The sequence below is a fragment of the Phaenicophaeus curvirostris genome, chromosome 13, assembly GCF_032191515.1.
Source record: "Phaenicophaeus curvirostris isolate KB17595 chromosome 13, BPBGC_Pcur_1.0, whole genome shotgun sequence".
NCBI classification, from domain to species: Eukaryota; Metazoa; Chordata; class Aves; order Cuculiformes; family Cuculidae; genus Phaenicophaeus; species Phaenicophaeus curvirostris.
Window position 1 is genome coordinate 5,391,775 of NC_091404.1, and position 18,952 is coordinate 5,410,726.

At 44.1% G+C, this 18,952-nt stretch overlaps 1 protein-coding gene across 1 annotated transcript in view; it reads left to right on the forward strand.

Annotated features, from left to right (window-relative positions):
* The window catches only part of COL4A6 (collagen type IV alpha 6 chain), a 117,206-nt gene extending 100,907 nt beyond the window's left edge, over nt 1-16,299 (forward strand). Inside the window, exons 25-44 of the mRNA XM_069867685.1 lie at nt 298-519; nt 743-904; nt 2,852-3,022; nt 3,705-3,848; nt 4,125-4,250; nt 4,566-4,747; nt 5,023-5,086; nt 5,583-5,657; nt 6,067-6,174; nt 6,820-6,927; nt 7,352-7,423; nt 8,186-8,311; nt 8,662-8,778; nt 9,668-9,829; nt 10,797-10,895; nt 11,140-11,286; nt 12,946-13,062; nt 13,309-13,500; nt 13,734-14,020; nt 14,672-16,299. Of these exons, the coding sequence (XP_069723786.1) occupies nt 298-519; nt 743-904; nt 2,852-3,022; nt 3,705-3,848; nt 4,125-4,250; nt 4,566-4,747; nt 5,023-5,086; nt 5,583-5,657; nt 6,067-6,174; nt 6,820-6,927; nt 7,352-7,423; nt 8,186-8,311; nt 8,662-8,778; nt 9,668-9,829; nt 10,797-10,895; nt 11,140-11,286; nt 12,946-13,062; nt 13,309-13,500; nt 13,734-14,020; nt 14,672-14,932 (2,942 nt within the window). The 3' untranslated portion in view covers nt 14,933-16,299. The remainder of the gene's footprint in view (nt 1-297; nt 520-742; nt 905-2,851; nt 3,023-3,704; nt 3,849-4,124; nt 4,251-4,565; nt 4,748-5,022; nt 5,087-5,582; nt 5,658-6,066; nt 6,175-6,819; nt 6,928-7,351; nt 7,424-8,185; nt 8,312-8,661; nt 8,779-9,667; nt 9,830-10,796; nt 10,896-11,139; nt 11,287-12,945; nt 13,063-13,308; nt 13,501-13,733; nt 14,021-14,671) is intronic.
* The last annotated feature ends 2,653 nt before the right edge of the window (nt 16,300-18,952 follow it).

Consider the following 18,952-nt stretch of genomic DNA (forward strand, 5'->3'; position numbering starts at 1 on the left):
AACCAAGCTTGTAAAGCTGCAACGAGCTGCAGCTCCCAGGTACTCCTGAAGTATTGTTTTAACTTTTTTTTTTTTTTAGAAAAATGATAATATGAAAGAATACTAACTATTTTAAACAGTTTCATCACTTTTTGTCAGCAGTTATTGTTACTAATGCAATACTGAAACATTCTACAACCTTCCAAACAAGTTCTTCTTGCACAGAAATTTTTTTAAATGTTGATTTTGCTAGGGATGCTTTTGGAAGCAGATATGCTGTGCTTCTGCTGACTGATGTTTATTGGTTTTCTTTTTAAGGCTTCCCTGGGCCTCGAGGAGAGCAAGGGTCACAAGGACTTCCGGGACTGGATGGAACAGATGGTTTGCCTGGGAAAATGGGTGCTTCAGGCTTAGCTGGAACAAAAGGAGCTCCTGGAGATGTGTTTGGTGCAGAGAGTGGAGCCCCGGGAGCACGTGGCCGACCTGGACTCCCAGGTGATAAAGGACTTACAGGTGATCCTGGATTTCCTGGACCAAAAGGTAAGCGCTGATCCTGCTTGTACCTGGGAATATAAAACTCCTTTTATTTCAAAAATCTTTCCTCTTTCAAATCTCTTCAAGATACTATGTTAGCAGGTGACAGTTTGCTGTTTTTCTCTTAGAATCTAATCCAACCCCAAGACTTTTATTAAAACTCACTTTTTAATTAAAAGTTTGTATTTTGTTTTATTTGTTCTGTAACATCCCTTCTCTCTCTTCCCAGGGTTAGATGGAAGACCAGGCCTCCTGGGTATTAAAGGCGAACAGGGTAATCGAGGATATTCGGGTGTCCCTGGATTGCGGGGACCTCCTGGTCCTGGAGGTCCTTTTGGCATTAAGGGAAAACCAGGACCCTTGGGGTTAGCTGGCCTTCCAGGAGCACCAGGTATGCATTGTCTTCAAATGAAAGCAAGTAGCTACGTGATGTTGAGGAAGTTTGGGAGAGATTTGGCATTTGCTAGGAGAGATCTCCTACCTCTGGTTAGGGGATAATAGAGTGCAGAATTTGAGCCTTTTGCTTCTGATTACTGGATGACTCCTGCCTCAAAGTGGTGCTCCAAGGCACGACAGGAACATAGGAGAAATCTTTAATGTCTTGATATTTTTAACATCTCTGCTCTTACGTGCTGGCTGTATCATTGACTAATCTTCATTTCCCATTTTCATGACAACTAATTTCTAATATATGAGGTTGCTTGAAATGTGAATTTGATAGATTGAAAAATTGTTGGCTTACTCAGAATGAGCACTTCTTTCTTCTCTTTCTTTCTCTTTGCTGGGGCAGAAGAGAAATTTATTTTCCTTCCCTTTTAAGGGGAAGAAAAACCACTTGCGTTAGACCAACATCTCTCAAGCTGCACAGACCGAAATGTTTCGTGATAGCATATGCAAGGCTTGAGAACCATGCAGAGAGGGATCTGGAATCATAGATAATGTCTGTGACAAAACTCGAGCACGTGACTGCTGAAGTTCAGTGACAGCAAATGAATGAAAGCAGTAACGTCACTTGAGATAAAAATCATAGAGTTTTAATGTTTTATTTATTTTAACGTTAACATTACTTTTGTGTCACCATTGTTTTACTTTTTTTGGAGTGTATACCATATATGACTTTTCTTCAGCTGTTTTTAGAAACCTCCCATTGCTATGGTGACAAGCTCCGAAAGATTAAATTTTTTGCTGCTGTTGTCTCTCTGAATCATTAATTTCTTTTGTACCCTTATTCCTTCTGTTCACATATTTTGTCTGGTTTTTCCTTCACCATGTTTCTATTCCATTTATCATCAACTCTCCATTTCTGATGTCACACTGTTTGGTTATGGGTTCTTCACATAGGCTGTCAAGGTGAGAAGATGCAGTGTAGCATAAAAGCTTATGGACTAACAGCCTAGCTTTTAATGCTACAAGAATTGCATTGACTATAGGTGACACCCCTTATTATTGCTAGTTAAAACAAAAGGCAAAGAACCATTGTAGTGAGAATGCTCAGACAGCAACAAAGCCTCAGGCCAATAAGGAAATCCTTAATATGTAGAGATTTTAAGTGTGTGTGTTTTTTCTGTGATCTTAAATAAAGCAGCCATTTGATCTTCTACTTAAAAAATACTGGTGGGTAGCTTAAAATGTTTAAGCTCTAAGTATAACAAAGCTCATATATTGTGTGCTAGTGCTGCAAATACCATCTCATTTTTCTTTCTCTTCCTCCCTGTGGATCTGAGCATTCTGTTTTCAATGGTTTGAGCCTTTATTTAAATTTGTAAACCATTACAAAGCTTCAGCTAGAAACTTTCTGAAACATTCAGAGGCAAAACAGTGCATATGGTGTTGGTTTTGTGACAGCACAATTGGAAGCTTATTCCTTTAGTGATCAATTTGCTCTTCAGAAGTGAGACTTCACCTACCAAAGTGGAAAAGAAACTTGTTAAAACAAGCCTCTCCAATTGATCTCTGGTTCACCCAGAGGATGGGGTAGGTAGCAGAAGCTGGCATTAATGACACTTCCCATTCTGGTTTGGCTGCCTTGATGATAAAGGTAAGACTGGTGTGCTACAGTTTGGTGTCTGATAAAGGAGACAAAAATGGATCCATCATAAGGGGTTTCACTCTTGCCAGTTGTGTAGTGATGTAGGCAGTAACCCTCTTCGTAGGTATTTTATTACTAGCTGACTAATGCTTTTGCAGTTCTAAGCTTTATGCCTTCTAGTAGGCTGCATGTGCCATAAGGTCCATCTGTCATATTAAATACAATGCTGTGTTTAAAGAGTTTGGGAAGCTGTCCGCAAGCTGTCCTTGTGTTTGTGTGACATAATCTATCGAATTCTTTCTTATTCAGGACTTCCTGGAGTCAAAGGCTTGCCTGGGGATGTAGGTCCACAAGGCCCTGCTGGTATGAAAGGCTTCCCAGGTCTTGATGGTGCTCCAGGATCTCCTGGGGAAAGAGGGTTCTTAGGGCCACCTGGGCCTTTTGGTGAAGACGGACATCCAGGTTTCTCTGGTCCAAAAGGTATGTGTTCTGCTAAGGGTATAGTCTGAGATTACTGCGCCCACAAAAAAAATAACTGTGTTAATACTGCTGGAAGGCCCAGCTTGTAAGAACAGAATGAATTCCTACCTAGTGCTGAAATCCATTTGGGTTTTTTTTGAGTTATAAATTACAGATTATGAATTTAATTATCATATCGTGGTCATGAGGAGATCCATCCTAAGGGACTTGGGCCCTTATGGACAGAGGATCATGGAAATCAAGATGGGCCAGAAAATTTAAGAAATGGGGAACAGTGAATGAAATCTAGAGAAGGGAGAGAATGAAGCCCAAACCAAATGGGAAGTAGAACTTTACAGTCTGTGTGGTCATTAAGCACCAATACAACACAATAACCAATATAGTTGGTTACTTGGAGAATTCTAACTGCATGTTGTTCTCTTGGAAATTGATTTGGTTTCCTCTCCAGCAGAAGCAGGACCAGGCTCTCAAAGGTGAACTGAAAAATGCTGGTTGAAAGCGTCATGAGTGGAGACCCATGAGAGAAGTGGCCATGCTGTGCTTGTGCCATGAAGTGTTACTAACCAGATTTCGTTCATTTTACTCCCCCGATCCATGCTGCCTCTACCTGCCAGCTAGGTGGCTATGCTGTGTACCAGAAAAGACTGATTTTCCCTTTCTATTTCTTAACTTTTCTATACAGGCGAGAAAGGATCTTCTGGCCTGCTTGGTTTCCCTGGTATGCCTGGCCTGCCTGGTGTCCCTGGGGTGAATGGATTTAAAGGAACTCCTGGCACAGCTGGAGGAAAAGGGAGCCCTGGAGTTGTGGGACTCCAAGGTCAAAAAGGTGAGAAACAGCCAAAAGGCTTTTGCTGGCTGTGCAGCAGAGGGACTTAGAAGGCCCTCTTACAAGGTCTGCATATTTAATGCTTTCTTCTAAATCCCATGCTCTTTTCTTCCTTGTAAAATGCTTTTGCCTGGTTGCTAAAGATGTCCAGTCTTTACTAATGAATTTGGATCAGAAGACTTGGAAGTTCTGTTATTGTCTGCCAGCTTCTAGTTTCACACTCTTTTTGCATTATGTTGTTTTGCAAGATGATTTCCTGACTACTTATTTCTTCAGGTGACAGAGGTGATGTGGGCCCACCTGGTCTTCCGGATTTTGGGCTTCTAGAACAAGCACTGCAATTCAAAGGAGACAAGGGAGATCCTGGATTAGCTGGGCTTGGAGGATTCCCTGGACCTAGAGGTATTTCACAACATTGTAGTTAGTTGCCCGTATCAGTTGTTCAGTAACTGTGCTTATTCCCAGTGGGGTATGGTCTGTCCTTTTGACAGCACCTGCACTATTACCATTTTCTGTTCTGCCATTCACATTCTAGCAAGATTTGCATATGGCATTTCTGAATTTTGAGAAAACAATTTTCTTCTGGTGCTGTGTTCTGCAGAGCCAATGCCATCCCTTCCTCCTCTTTAAGGGGAGCTTTGGGTAACAGGTCAAGTGGCCCAAATGAGCTGAATGTCTCTATTATAAAATGAAATTACCCTCTGTTGTATAAACCAGGTGATAAAGGAATCCCAGGAAGCCGTGGACAGCCTGGTCTCTCTGGTCCAGTTGGATCAGCAAGCAAAGAAAAAGGTCTTCATGGTGATCCAGGCTTTCCTGGTCCATCTGGACAACCTGGGCTGCCAGGACAGAAGGGTACACCTGGTATCATAGGATTTCCAGGAATGCCAGGAGAGAGGGTAAATATCTTAAGTATCTTCTCTAAGTGCCCTTAGGAGAATCCTGTGTTCTAATTGGTGCTTCTATAGCAAAGCAGCAGAAGGTGGCAGGATTTTTCCTTACAAAACTTCTGGACTGTTTTTATTTGGCTCATACTGTCAAATGACACTTCAGATAGTATTTCTTCCTACATCTTTGCAGTCTGTTCTCCCACATGACCCAAACTTTGAACAGAAAGAATAAAGAGCAAAGGCTAATTTTTGTTGGGTTTTGAGTTGTGCTTTTTTTTTTTAAGGGTTCAGATGGTATCACAGGAACAGTTGGATTCCCAGGACCTATTGGCCTCCCTGGTCCAAAGGGTAAGAAATCTTTCGTAATGTGCATGATCTTTCAGTACACACAGTGCTAATATTCATGACTAAAATGAACGAGTGGTGTTCTAGAAGTGTCTGTTGCTCTCCAGTGACTGGCTCTAAACTACATGTCCCTTTGTTAAGCTGCTTCATTCAGATGAGACCAATCCCAAGCCAAATGCCCAAATACTTCACAGTCCTTTGAAAGTTTGGCCACAGCACCCTTCTCTCTCATCTCCTTATGTCAAAAGTATGAAAGGCAGGATGTTTTGGAATTATCCATAGGTGTCTCTCTTATTATGCATTTGCATGAGTGAATTTGCGTCCATTGCTGTTAACATTGTCAAACTCGGGTATATAATTTACTATTATCTTCCTTTCTTCCATGGATTTGAACTACAGGCAAGGTTTATTTTCATAAGCAAGGCTATTGAACAGCTCTGGAAACTGCTCCCTGCCGTCAGTTAGTGAATGGCCTGTCCACCTTGTCTGTCTTTTCCAGGTGACCAGGGAGAGTCTGTTGGCATTCCTGGCATTGCTGGAGCAAAAGGAGAGCGAGGCAACCCAGGGTTCCCAGGTAAAGTAACCCTTGATTGCTCACTTCAAGAATGCAAAATTCTAGAGATTGAACAGGATAGCATTGGCCAATGTGAGTATTTTTGTAATCAATAAATTCAAATACTTCAGTCCTCTCCTGGAAGCGAGATTTGAGGAGTCTGGGATCTGGGTGGGGCACAGATGGGGAAGACCAGATGATAACAAACATGTCCAAGCCCAATTTTAATGCTAAATCCCAGTTCACTTCTTGAGGAGGAACTTGTGATCTTGCACCAGTATTTGGCATCCAGGGAATCCAGTCCTGGGCCCAGACCATCGCTAAGCAGACACAAGTGCTGCACCCTCAACATAAAATGTTTCTCATTCTCTTCATGTCTTCCTTCAGCTTGACTTGTGCTATATCATGCCCTCTTTTTTTATTCTTTCAGGAGAGAGAGGGAGAGAAGGACCCAAAGGTGATCCAGGCTACCCAGGGAGTGCTGGGGTGAATGGACTCAAGGGCAGCCCAGGAGATCTTGGCCAAGAAGGACCAGCAGGTACTGAACTAGGTGTCTATATTCTGCAGTTCATGGTATGGCTGCGGCATAACCTCACCTTGTTGCTTCAGTAACCCTGGTTGTCCTGTCTCAGCTGAGGCTTAAAAAAGATAGTTGACAAGAAGATGGGAATTTTCTTTGACACTAGTGAAAGTTGTCACCTTCTCCTTTATTGCTGAGTCTGCAGGTCAACCATGGGGTGAATCCTGCATAGCGGAAACCTAAAGGAATTCCTTTAACAGGGAAGACCCCCGTTAGATATAAGCAATAGCAGCTGCTTGTGGGCTGCTCTAAAATCTTCCATTGCAACGCTTCCGTCTGTTCCCTCTCTAGACCCAAACCTACCTAGAAGGATGGCTACAAGTGCCTTTGGGTATTTGTATAACTAGCAGGGGGACTCTCAAATTGTTGTCAAGGTTAAAGATGGGAGAACAGTGGAAGTAATTATTGGAATATTCTATTTGAAAAACAATTTAATTAATTATTCAGTATCTGAACTGCTGCAGTGTGTCACTTGGTCGATGATGAAGAATGTCACTGCCGTGATTAAAAAAGTTAAATGTGGGAACAGAAGCTGCAAGATGGAACTGTGAGCTGTTCCATCCTGGATGTGTAGTACAGGAACATTTTTCTGCTTGTTTTTAGGAATCCCTGGAAATGCTGGGCTGAGAGGAATCCCTGGGCCACCAGGACCTCCAGGGCAGCCAGGATCTGTTGGATTCCCTGGAGCTCGTGGAACAGCAGGACCTAAAGGTATATTTGGAGCCTTGCACATGAGGGCAGAATTTGGGTCAGCAAACCAGTTTTTTGGCCAAGTATATCACGACAGGCTGGCAGCACTCTGCGTGGGCGAGCTGTCCATGGGAAGTCAGCTCATCTCTTGGGAATGTTAGTGTGGGCACCAGCTGCTAGAAATGAGCAGAGGATTGGTCAGAATGAGAGAGGTACCCACTTGATTTGGATCACTGATGGGTGTTCACCGAGAGCAAAACCAGTGAAAGCAGTGGGAAGAGTTTCCATGAAAGGATTCTGTGTGGAGGAAGACGTGACACAGGGTGTTCCCCTGTATGTCAGATTTCTCATGCATGTCATAGCCTCCATGAAACTTCTTACACGTTTCCACCTAATTAGTTTATTTACTTATTTTCTCACTTATGTCTTTCCACTGTCTCTTCAGGGTTTCATGGATTTCCGGGTTTAAACGGTCTGAACGGCTTGCCAGGCACAAAAGGGGCTCCTGGAACACCAGGTAAAGCAAACATGTAGTAGAAGTGTCATAGCTGGAGAAATGCACACTCTGGTCCATCATGAGAGTAGAGTTCCCCACAAAATTGGCCTATTTCACCCTGTTCTGGATTTAATTATAATCTGAAGAAAAACCTTTGGATACCAAATGTGCATGAATAAGCTCTTCTTTAACACCAGTAAGAATAGGATGCAGTGTGTGAAGAGGCTTTTCTGGTGAGGGTTGTCCTTGAATTCCTGGAGGACTACGTCGCTGCTGGAAAGTCTATGGAATGAAATCATAAAAATGTTTTCATTTCTAATGGATGTTTGATTTTAGCAGGCAGCTTTAAATGCTTGCTTTGAGTTGTGCTTAACGATGGCATGTTTCCTTGCTGCTTTCCATAGCTTTTCATTATATGGAGCTCAAGAAGGGCATCAGTAAAATCAGAAGCTGATTTTTTATTAGGTTCTGGATTCTACTGTTGGGAAGTTTCTGCAGGCAAATCCTGTCACAGGAGTGTTATGTTCACATCCTTGTGCAAGAGCTTGTGGAAAGACCACAGCAGTCGTATGCTTCTCTCTCAGCATCTTGCAGATTGTTTAAATTCATCCTGCACAACCAGTTACACGTGAGGCACCAAATCTCTTCCTGTTGCTGTACTGAAAAGAGTAGGGAGGGTAGTAAATGGCTGAGTTTTTATTACAACTCTGTGTATGTAATAATTTAACTGCTACTAGACAATTAAAATATGCTTTCTTATCTTTGTTAACTGTGTTTAATTAGGCCTGAGTGAAGCTGGACTGAAAGGCCCTGCAGGTCTCCCAGGTCCAAAGGGTGAAGAAGGTTCTCCAGGCTTGGGCAGAGGAGCTCTAGGATTCCCTGGACCAAAAGGCTCATCAGGAGACATGGGTAATTACTGATGTTCTGGAAGCCCAGCAGGATGTATTGCAGCTCAGGTTAATTGTTTGCATGGTGAGCAGAATTGCCAAAGAGAACTCCTAAAGCCACAGCAGTGGTTTGTAGTTTAACAGGTAAACATTAAATCTGTGATGTGGTTATATACTTGAGAACCACTTGGTTATGTAAGATACAGTGTGCTTCTGCTGAACAGCAGAATGTAGTGCTGTTTCACCTAATGTAGTGAGATGTCTGTGTCTCAATATAAATGCTACTCAGCTACTACTTCTCTTCTGTCCATGTCTGTGAAGATCACTGAAGAGCTTTGGGTACACTCTCTTACTTTATATTTCTCATTTTAGGTCCCCCTGGTCCCACTGGACTGCCTGGCTTACCAGGAACACCTGGAGTTTCTATTCCTTCCGATATACCTGGGAGACCTGGGGATGCTGGCCATCCAGGAACAGATGGGAGCGCAGGTATGGAGAGGCTTCTTAAGGGCAGTCGACAAGCTAATGGGACATCTCTTTCTTTATGTGGTTCCTTTGAAGAGCTCTGAGGGAAAATTACTTGGATGAGTACTGTTGCTTTAATAACCTGTGTTTGAGATCAGGAATCAAGAATGAGAAGGTCTATTTTCAGTTACCGCTATTGAACCCTGATTTGATTTAGCTTGTTATTAAAGCTCACTAGTCCTTATTAATTTCCCCTATTGTGATACTGAAGACAGACTTGGGCACTGAAGTTAGTGCTGAAGTCCACCGTATAAGTAAGTATAAGTACTCAAGTCCAGCATAGTACGTCTACATTTGGACACCAGCTCCATTTTGTATGATTGTTTCCACAGCTGTAATCATAGACTCTGTGTAAAGTTTAGAAGCATCCTGTGTGAGCTGGGAGGCAGCAAAGCTTCATTGCTACTGACAGGTACATATGAAGCACTTGCCATGGAGTCAACAGCAAGTATAGTTTGAAAGATTTGTCATATTGTCATTGGTACCCATTCAGTACCTCAGAGCCTTGGAGAGGCTGAGACTCTAGGCCTTTCCCTGGCCAAGGATTTGAAACCACTGCTCTCGTTTTCCTAGGTAATGTCTGAGTCACCAGGCTAGCTACTAGGTGGGGGAAGGACTATGCTTGAGCTCAGAATTTGAAGCTTAATTACTGTGGTTAAAATGATTTAAAAGTTAATAAGACCTAAGTGGATATAAGCAGGTGGGGTCTGGTTGTTTTCCTTTGGGAGGAAGACCCCTCTAGAAATACAGACACCCAAACAATGACTGTTCTCTAGAAAGATATGCTGGAGGTAGCACCATCTTTTACTTTGCCTGAGGAGCAGATTGTGCTAATTACTCCTGTCGTCTTTAGGTCTTCCAGGTTCTCCAGGACCACGAGGGCCCCCTGGCCCAGCTTCTGATCAAGGTGACACAGGCAATCCAGGCTTGCCAGGTGTTCTTGGCTTGCGAGGCATTAAGGGTGATGTGGGACCCACTGGTCCAATTGGACTCCCTGGAGCATCTGGATTCAAAGGTACTCTTGCCTTGGAAGGGCCTGGCTGTGGTTGGGCAGCTGTCCCCTTGAGAGCATGAATGACTATCCTGTGCTTTGAAACGAATCTTCATTCAAATGTAAACATAGCTGAGTTTAAGTCTTTGCTTTTGGCCCATGCAGGTTTTACCTACTGACTCCAAAAGCACCCAGGTGATGCCAGCTCCAGGTGCTTTTCAGCGTGTCCCTAGGGATTTTTCTCTCTTCTGTTGTTGTTTTTTTGGGTTTTTTTTCTGAGTAGATTGCAGTGGTGCAATGCAATGCTGCATGCAGTGGTGGTGTGCTTGCCAACTCCAGGTACCCACGTGGCATATGCTGTCTAAGGAAAGACTGGAGATGCTGTGTCATCCCACCTATCATGTGTGCTGTGCTCAGAGGCATAGTGAGGTGGACTTAACGTCTCCACAAAAGGCTGAGAGGATTGTAGGTGTTAAGAGATCTTCTCCTGGGCTAAGGCAGGGGAGCAGGTTGTTCTCCCTTTGGTCTCTGCCAAAGGAGACCCAGAGGGCACCTGCAAACAAGAACTCTAGTAGCAAGGCTTCAAAGAAACTGCACAGCTGAAAAGCCAGGAAAGGATGGAGAACTTGCCAGGTGAAGAACTATGTGCTACCTTTGTAGGCTGTCGTATCCCCATCCCTCTATCCTGTGCATAGAGATGAGTCCCAATGGAAAAGACATGTATTCTCCACGTGCTTTCCCTGGGTTACCCACAGAAGGGGAAGAATACTTTCAATAGTGTAATTACGTAGTTGTGGAAATTCTTGTCATGAGGCTCTGCAGCCATTCTGGACATCAAAATGGACAGAGTCTGGGTTGTCATGCCCTCCATCTCAGAGCTGAACTGCTGTTGTTTTTGATGCCATCCTTGTTTCTCAGTGCCCCAGCTGTGGATCAGAATCGGGACCCTTACGCTTAGTCCCCAAGGTCTTTAGCTGTGTTATCTTTGCAGGTGTAAGAGGGGAGCCTGGCCTTATGGGGATGCCAGGTAAAGATGGGCCTCCGGGAGATCCTGGTTACCCTGGGCTGAAAGGTGAAATGGGCCGTCGAGGTGAGTGCTGGAGGATTACTTTATTGCACGTGGGCTGGGCTGGGGGAGATTTCAGAGATCCTTTCATGGGCTTATCTGGGGGACTCTTGGTTTCTTGGACATTGAAATAAACTAGGAAGAGCTTGACGTACTACTTTTTACAAAGATACCCAGTGCTGATGTACTAAGGCAGTCTTTAATTTAGCACATTTCTCCTTCGTGTCAGCATTATCAGTACTTACACGGTCATTTGCACTGTGTGCAGGTCTCCCTGGCCAACAAGGGGCTCCAGGTATAACCCCACAGCCAGAAGAAGTCACAGCCCCTGCAGGCTTGCCTGGTCTGCCAGGAATTGATGGTGTCCCTGGCTTTGATGGAGATCCTGGATTGCAGGGCCCACCTGGAAAACCAGGTAAGAAGTACGCTTAGCTCACTGAAATGCTGGCCTTCTGGAACAACACTGCTTTCTCAAATGCTCTAGGAAGGTTTATAGGATTTTCTAATAAAGGAAGTAATTCCAGCAAAATGGATACAGGTATCATGCTTTATTATTGTTAGAATGTACTTGATAATTTCTGTTCATGCATTTAGACATAAGGAGGAATGCCTTCATGCTGAGAGGGGTGAGACCCTGGCCCAGGTTGCCCAGGGAAGCTGTGGCTGCCCCATCCCTGGAGGTGTTTAAGGACAGGTTGGGTGAGGCTTTGAGCAGCCTGATCCAGTGGGAGGTGTCCCTGCCCATGGCAGGGGGTTGGAACTGGATGATCTTTAAGGTCCCTTCCAACTCAAGCTATTCTATGATTCTAAGATTTTTATAACATTTTTTAATTAGGTTTCCAGAAGTAGGTGCAGCAGGCTGTCTCGTAGCCGATATGATACCAGCTCTGGTAGTTGAGGGTGGAGTGATCATGAAAATGAATCACTGCTAAGAATGTTCTGAATTGTCAATGCGATACTGTAACTGGAGAAGTGCTGAGAACTTCAGCCTGCGCCACGGGTGGTTCGTATTGTTTGGCAAAGCAACTTTGGTGGGTCCTGTGCCAATTAGCTCTCCTAGGTATAGCAGGTCCCCATGATTCCTCTCTCAGCACTGCCGTACAGGTGATCTGTAGATGTTAGTATTCTCTTCTATTCGTGACAACTCCTAGAGTGGGAACATCACCTAGCACCAGTCCTTCTCCCTAGATGCTATCCTGAATCCTGTCACGGTGAATGGAGCTGTGTTAGTTCCTGGCTTCCTGTTGTCACTTCCTAAACTGAATAAATGTGCAGGGAGTAAAAACTGAGGCAGCCTTTATTAATACTCATCAGGCAGTCAGGTAATGGATGTTGCAGAGCAGTGGCAAGAGACGAGTTCATTGGGAAATTTCCCCTACTTATACTATTTTTAATGTTTAATATTTACAAAAGGGATGCAGATGTACCCCCATCTGTTTCCCAGACCCATAATTCTTTAGACTAATATTAACATTCTGCATTACTGATTGCATGATAGGTATCTCACTCTGTGCAGCTGCATAACACCTTCTGTATCTTTCTAGTATTTTGTTATGTTTTGCCTTGTAACACCCTGAACCCTTATTCTTGGTTTATCCAGTCCATGTCAGACCTTTCTGGTCTGGGGTCAGGACAGTCTGGAATGTTCTAAATGACCACAGGGAGGCACCTCCTCTTACATCCCACTAAATTCTAAGCCTCTGTATTCGAAGTACCCTTTCACAGTGGCAGAAATCTTGCAAGACAGAGGAGGTCACAGATTTCCACAGCCATCAAACTGAAACCTGAGTCTTCAGTTCCGATGTGGCTTCAGGCTAAAAGCAGTAGCTTATCTCAGCTATCAGTGCTGTGTCTTTAGCCTTGTCTAATGTTGAGCTGCACCTCTTGATACTGAAACAGGCAGCCAGATTGTGTGGAAGTCCTGTATGGAGTTAGTTGTTTGTAATCGCAGCTGTTTGAAGAGTGACCTCTCAGCATGGCTGCTGACAACGTATTTCTCCTATGGAATATAATTGCAGGAGTGAAGACAATAGTATGAGGAAATAATGATAGTAATAATTATATTTAATTCCAGGTCCAAAAGGTCTGCCGGGAAGATCTGGTTCGAAAGGACATGATGGTTTACCTGGATCACCTGGTGTAGCTGGGGATCCAGGACCATCAGGTGCCCCAGGACCACAAGGATTTGAAGGTAATTTCATGATTTGGGAGCACAGATCAGAAAGAAGCAAGCAGCAGAATTCTGTTTGCCTACAGGTTGTGCAGAGAGCCTCTGCAATGCCCAGTTACCTTGGGAAGACATGGGGATGTACATGACCTTGTGTCTTGTATCTGTAATGAAGTAAATTCAATCTTCAGTGAGAAATGTTATTTCACATGTCATTGCTGTCTGTCACTGCTGGTGTTTCATTATAGTGACTCCTTTTCTGTCTTCTAGGTGTTGCTGGAAAGCCAGGCTCACATGGTTTGCCAGGAATGCCTGGTCGCAGCATGGGTGTTGGATACACTTTAGTGAAGCACAGCCAGTCAGAGCAAATCCCACCTTGTCCCATAGGAATGAATAAGCTCTGGGATGGCTACAGCTTATTATACGTGGAGGGTCAGGAAAAGTCACACAACCAGGATCTTGGTGAGTTGATCGAATTCTCTTAGGCATGAACAATGTAAGCTAAAATCCTGTTTGAATTGAGCAGTCTTCATTGGTACCACAGGCAGTTGTAGTAGAGGTGGTGGAAGTCTGCTTGGCCAGAACCTGTACTGGAAGCAGCGTCATTTGTGCCACCTTCCACCACTCACATCTGGTGTGTATGAACCGGAGCATTTGGCAGATTCTTGATATGACCACTTCTCCAATTTTTCCAGGTTTTGCTGGCTCGTGTTTGCCTCGCTTCAGCACCATGCCTTTTATTTACTGCAACATCAATGAAGTGTGCTACTACGCCAGCCGAAATGACAAGTCCTATTGGCTCTCCACCACTGCTCCCATCCCCATGATGCCAGTGGACAGCGCTCAGATCCCACAGTACATCAGTCGTTGCTCAGTATGTGAAGCACCTTCCCAGGCTGTGGCCGTGCACAGCCAGGACATCACCATCCCACAGTGTCCCCTTGGCTGGCGTAGCCTATGGATAGGATACTCCTTCCTTATGGTAAGGATACTACTGCTAATGCAAAGGCAGCCTTAAACATTTCTAGATCTCCTCTTTGATTAGGTGACCAAGACTGTATTCTAGGAGTTGCTTACAGGACACGAGAGCCCTGTAGCTTCTTGCCCTAGCACATTTTTTCTTTATCAGTTGGCCTGCTGTATGCTTTTGGAGTTTGTTCCCATTAAGCTGCCCTTCTCACCTGTCCTGCCCAAGTTCAGGAGTAATGTTGGTGCCGTTGTTCTGTATTGCCACAGATATTCTTCATTCTTCAAACATTTAAATATGGAAACACTAAGCTACAGCGTTGTCTTAATCCCTTCAGTGGAAAAAATAAAACATTTTACACTGTACTCTCCTGCATGCTCATTAGTGTAAGACTGTTAGAAAAGGATGAATTCAGCATTACTGTTTCCAGATTTTCCCAGCTTATTACTGAAAAGCTGGCTTTCCATTATACCAGGCTGTACGTTCAGCCTACGTACATTCCTTTGCTTCTTCACCTCTAGCCCTGACTCAAAAGACAGATAGATATAGAGAGGGTATAATTTTGGTTGCTTGTTTTTCTCCTTTTAACAATGGAACTGGAAGACTCCCCTGTCTACCTGCCAATCTCTTTCTTTGATCTCATTTAAATGGACATCTTTCTTTCAGCATACTGCGGCTGGTGCAGAAGGTGGAGGTCAGTCCCTCGTCTCACCTGGTTCTTGTCTGGAGGATTTCCGTGCTACTCCATTCATTGAATGCAATGGTGCTAGGGGAACATGCCACTACTTTGCAAACAAATACAGCTTCTGGCTGACAACGGTTGAACAGTCACAGCAGTTTGTCAGTGCTCCTCCCTCAGAAACTCTGAAAGCAGGACAGCTTCGAACCAGGGTCAGCCGTTGCCAAGTGTGCATGAAGAACTTGTAGTAACAAAAATGCCTAAGACTAGACATCACTGCTGTGAAGAAGGATAAATTCATAAACCTGTTTTGTGTGTGGTTGAAGGGTGAATCAAGACAGCCAGAATTCTACAGAAATCAAGTGTTAACTCCAGGAGTTTGCCTTCATACAGAGGAAGGAAAGACCAGTTCTCTGAAACCCCCTTTATTTTATGGAACATGGTGCTGTGCTTTTTCTTCAGTGGGATTGTTTTCCCTCATTTACGGCTACCTCAGAAAGTCTCGTCAAGTTCCTTATTCAGACCGATGAGTAACTTATATCTTGCATTCATCACTCCTCCATTTGAGGCACGTGCCAATCATCAACAAGAGAGACTTTTCAAAGCTTATGCTTTACTAATGTCTTTGCAAACAGTATGGTCTAGTGTTAAATCAGGCTAAAATTTATCAGGTGACTTAAAAACACTAAGCATTAATAGTTGATAACTGAATTCCTTAGGAAGACTCAAGGATTAATTTGTTTTGCTTTGCTTATTATAAGTTGGAGCATTCTTTCCTCCAGTGACAGGTAACTGGTTCTAATCCAATCTCTCACCCACTGTTGACTTTGAAGAGCTACCCCAGTGAAAAATGAAACTTGATGTGAAGACGAATCCAAACCACCTTTAGCATTATTCCTGAAATACATAGCTTACTCTTGAAATACATTCCAGGTAAAATGTCTGTTTTAAGGTCTGTGCTTACCTGCTTGCAGTCAAATGACATGCAGCCGCCAGAAGCATTTCACTGCAACGAACTTAACTTTCCTTTCTGAGGTAGCCTTCGCACACTTGTGTAATGATTCAAGCTGTGTGTATTTGGAAAGTAGAGGCTTTACCAGATGTCATGCAAGCTTACGCAAACACAGGAGTAAGCTGTTACAATGAGTAAGATGTACAATTTTCACTTCTACAGTCATGATGTTTTATATATTTCTTCCTTTGGCCTTTATTTCTGTTAGCTTAAAAACCTGTATTTGTAGTGCATGCACTGTCAACTAAGTCTGCTTTCCTTCAGGGCATCATTAAAGAGAAGTGTCGCTAATTGCATTATCTTTGTGTATTTTGAGGGAGAGCCATCAAAAAGGTATGCTAATATATATAATGAATTCATTCAGAAGGGTTAAAATTACTGTTGTCTTCAGAATGAAGCATATGAAATCCTTATATATTGACATTACAGGACATTGGAAAGAAGTGCCTTGCGAATATGCTGTCACCAGGGCTTAAAAATCTTTGAGACAAAATTGTTCAGAAAATTATTATTAATGCAATTAAATTTATTCGTTTCTAGATTCTAGGCCTCTAGCTCTGTCCAATAAAGTACTTAAGAACATGCTTACTTTTAAGCAAATAGTGTTTTTAACTTTAATTGTTATTTACATACATAATATACTATTATCTTCCTAGACTAGAGTTGGAGAGCTCTGCATGTTCTAGAGTTGATCCACACTGGAGAGAAGCAGTGAATTTGTGAAGATCGAGTCCGTCTTTCAATTAACTTATTCCTCATTGTGAAAGACCTGTAACTGCTTTGGATGTATTTTGCAAATATCTTTAAGGCATTTTAATGCTCCTGAGCAGCAATTCTTTTATGCAGGATAGTCAGTCTACTTATTAGCTGTCCCAATGTGGACAGATCATATTGTATTTACATCATGGGTAATGCAAATGTAACTTTAAACACTGTGTACACACAGTGAAGCTTTCTACCTTAACTTGAGTGCTTCCTTTTAGGTTTTTTTTAGCAGTTACTGGTCATAGAATAACCAGGTTGGAAGAGACCCACTGGATCATCAAGTCCAACTGTTCCTATCAAACACTAAACCATGTCCCTCAGCACTTCGTCCACCCATCCCTTAAACACCTCCAGGGAAGGTGACTCAACCCCTTCCCTGGGCAGCCTCTGCCAGTGCCCAATGGCCCTTTCTGTGAAAAACTTTTTCCTGATGTCCAGCCTAAACCTCCCCTGGTGGAGCTTGAGGCCATTCCCTCTTGTCCTGTCCCCTGTCACTTGGGAGAAGAGCCCAGCTCCCTCCTCTCCACAACCTCCTTTCAGGTAGTTGGAGAGAGCAATGAGGTCTCCCCTCAGCCTCCTCTTCTCCAGGCTAAACACCCCCAGCTCTCTCAGCCGCTCCTCATAAGGCCGGTTCTCCAGCCCCTTCACCAGCTTCGTTGCTCTTCTCTGGACTCGCACCAGAGCCTCAACATCCTTCTTGTGGTGAGGGGCCCAGAACTGAACACAGGATTCGAGGAGCGGTCTCACCAGTGCCGAGTACAGAGGGAGAAGAACCTCCCTGGACCTGCTGGTCACGCCGTTTCTGACACAAGCCAAGATGCCATTGGCCTTCTTGGCCACCTGGGCACACTGCTGGCTCATGGTCAGTCGGCTGTCAACCAACACCCCCAGGTCCCTCTCCTCCAGGCAGCTTTCTAGCCAGACTTCTCCTAGTCTGTAGCACTGCACAGGGTTGTTGTGCCCCAGGTGCAGGACCCGGCATTTGGCCTTGTTAAACCTCATCCCATTGGACTCTGCCCAGTGGTCCAGCCTGTTCAGATCCCTTTCCAGAGCCTCCCTACCCTCCAGCAGATCGACACTTCCACCCAGCTTAGTGTCGTCTGCAAACTTGCTAAGGGTGCACTCGATGCCTTCATCCAGGTCATTGGGCACTGGCAGAGGCTGCCCAGGGAGGTGGTTGAGTCACCTTCCCTGGAGGTGTTTAAGTCACAGGTGGACAAGGCGCTGAGGGGCATGGGTTAGTGTTTCATAGGAGTGGTTGGACTCGATGATCCTTTGGGACAATTTTTTCTATGGCTCAGCCCACAGGAGGGAAGAGAAGTAAACGTCCTCCGTAACTGAAGACTGTTTTGCTTTAAAAACTAAACTATTGCTTTATATGAGAGCAAGAAAAATCCATTTGGTGTTATCCCTTTCAAGTACTATCTGCACAGAATTAAATCCTCTCCCACCTTTTCTCAAATACAGTGATCCCTTTCCAGTTACTGTCTGGCTGCTTTTACAGAAAAAGGTGCTATATGGCACTGTCTCTCTACTAGCACTCGTAGAAACCTGATGGCCCACTCTTTTGGGCTCCTTTTCCTGCAGTCTCCCTGTCCCTGCTGCGTCTTCCCTCCAGGATTCTCCCTGCACAAGAGGCAGCGTGCTGAGGCTTGCCTAGAACAACCTGCTGCCGACGGCTCACCCTTGTGGTCCCTCAGTGAGCAATGTTCTCTCCAATCTCTCCTCTACCTAATGACCATTTTTCTCCAGTCTGATGGGAACCGATACTTGAAGCCGAATTCAAAAATCTGGGATTTCCAGAGAGAACTGGAGAGGCTCCCACATAAAAGAAAGAAAACTCAACACTTAATATACATTAATGTACTTAAAATTGCACATCTGGAGGCAGAATTTGCCTTTATGTTTAAAAAGATTAGCAGAAACATGAAACACACTAATAAATAAATGCTCCTTTAACAGAGCCCTGAGAGAAGACAGCATTTTTCCACTGTCCCCTCTCTGGGCTTCTACGCTGATGCCAGTGCAGCCTGCGCCGTTTTACACGTGAGCTTCTACCCCAGGCTCTCCAAGGAAACTGCACGAGAGAAGGAGAGAACACAGGTAACAAAACCAAGCCCGTGCACCACAACTCAACCAACATATTTCATCCAACAGATGTATCTTCAATAAAATAAACACTTGCTGGTGAAGGATTTTTCTAGGTGGGGCCGAAATGTAAGCGAAACTGGACTTCTTGGCTTAGCGGGAGGCTGGGGAGAAGGAACAGCGTCACAATCTTCACCAATAATGGAGTTAGCTGCACAGACTGCTCCAGTGAATCTCTCACACGTGGGCAGGAGCGCACGCTTTGTTGTACCACCCCACTCGTGTCTGGATTATATCTCCTTTGGATCCTGACATGAGGCAGAGGACAACCAGCAGAGCCCCAGCAAGACAATCCCGGAGCTGTTAAGGTTGGATAAACTGGCAGTAAGGTAGCCCTTGGTTA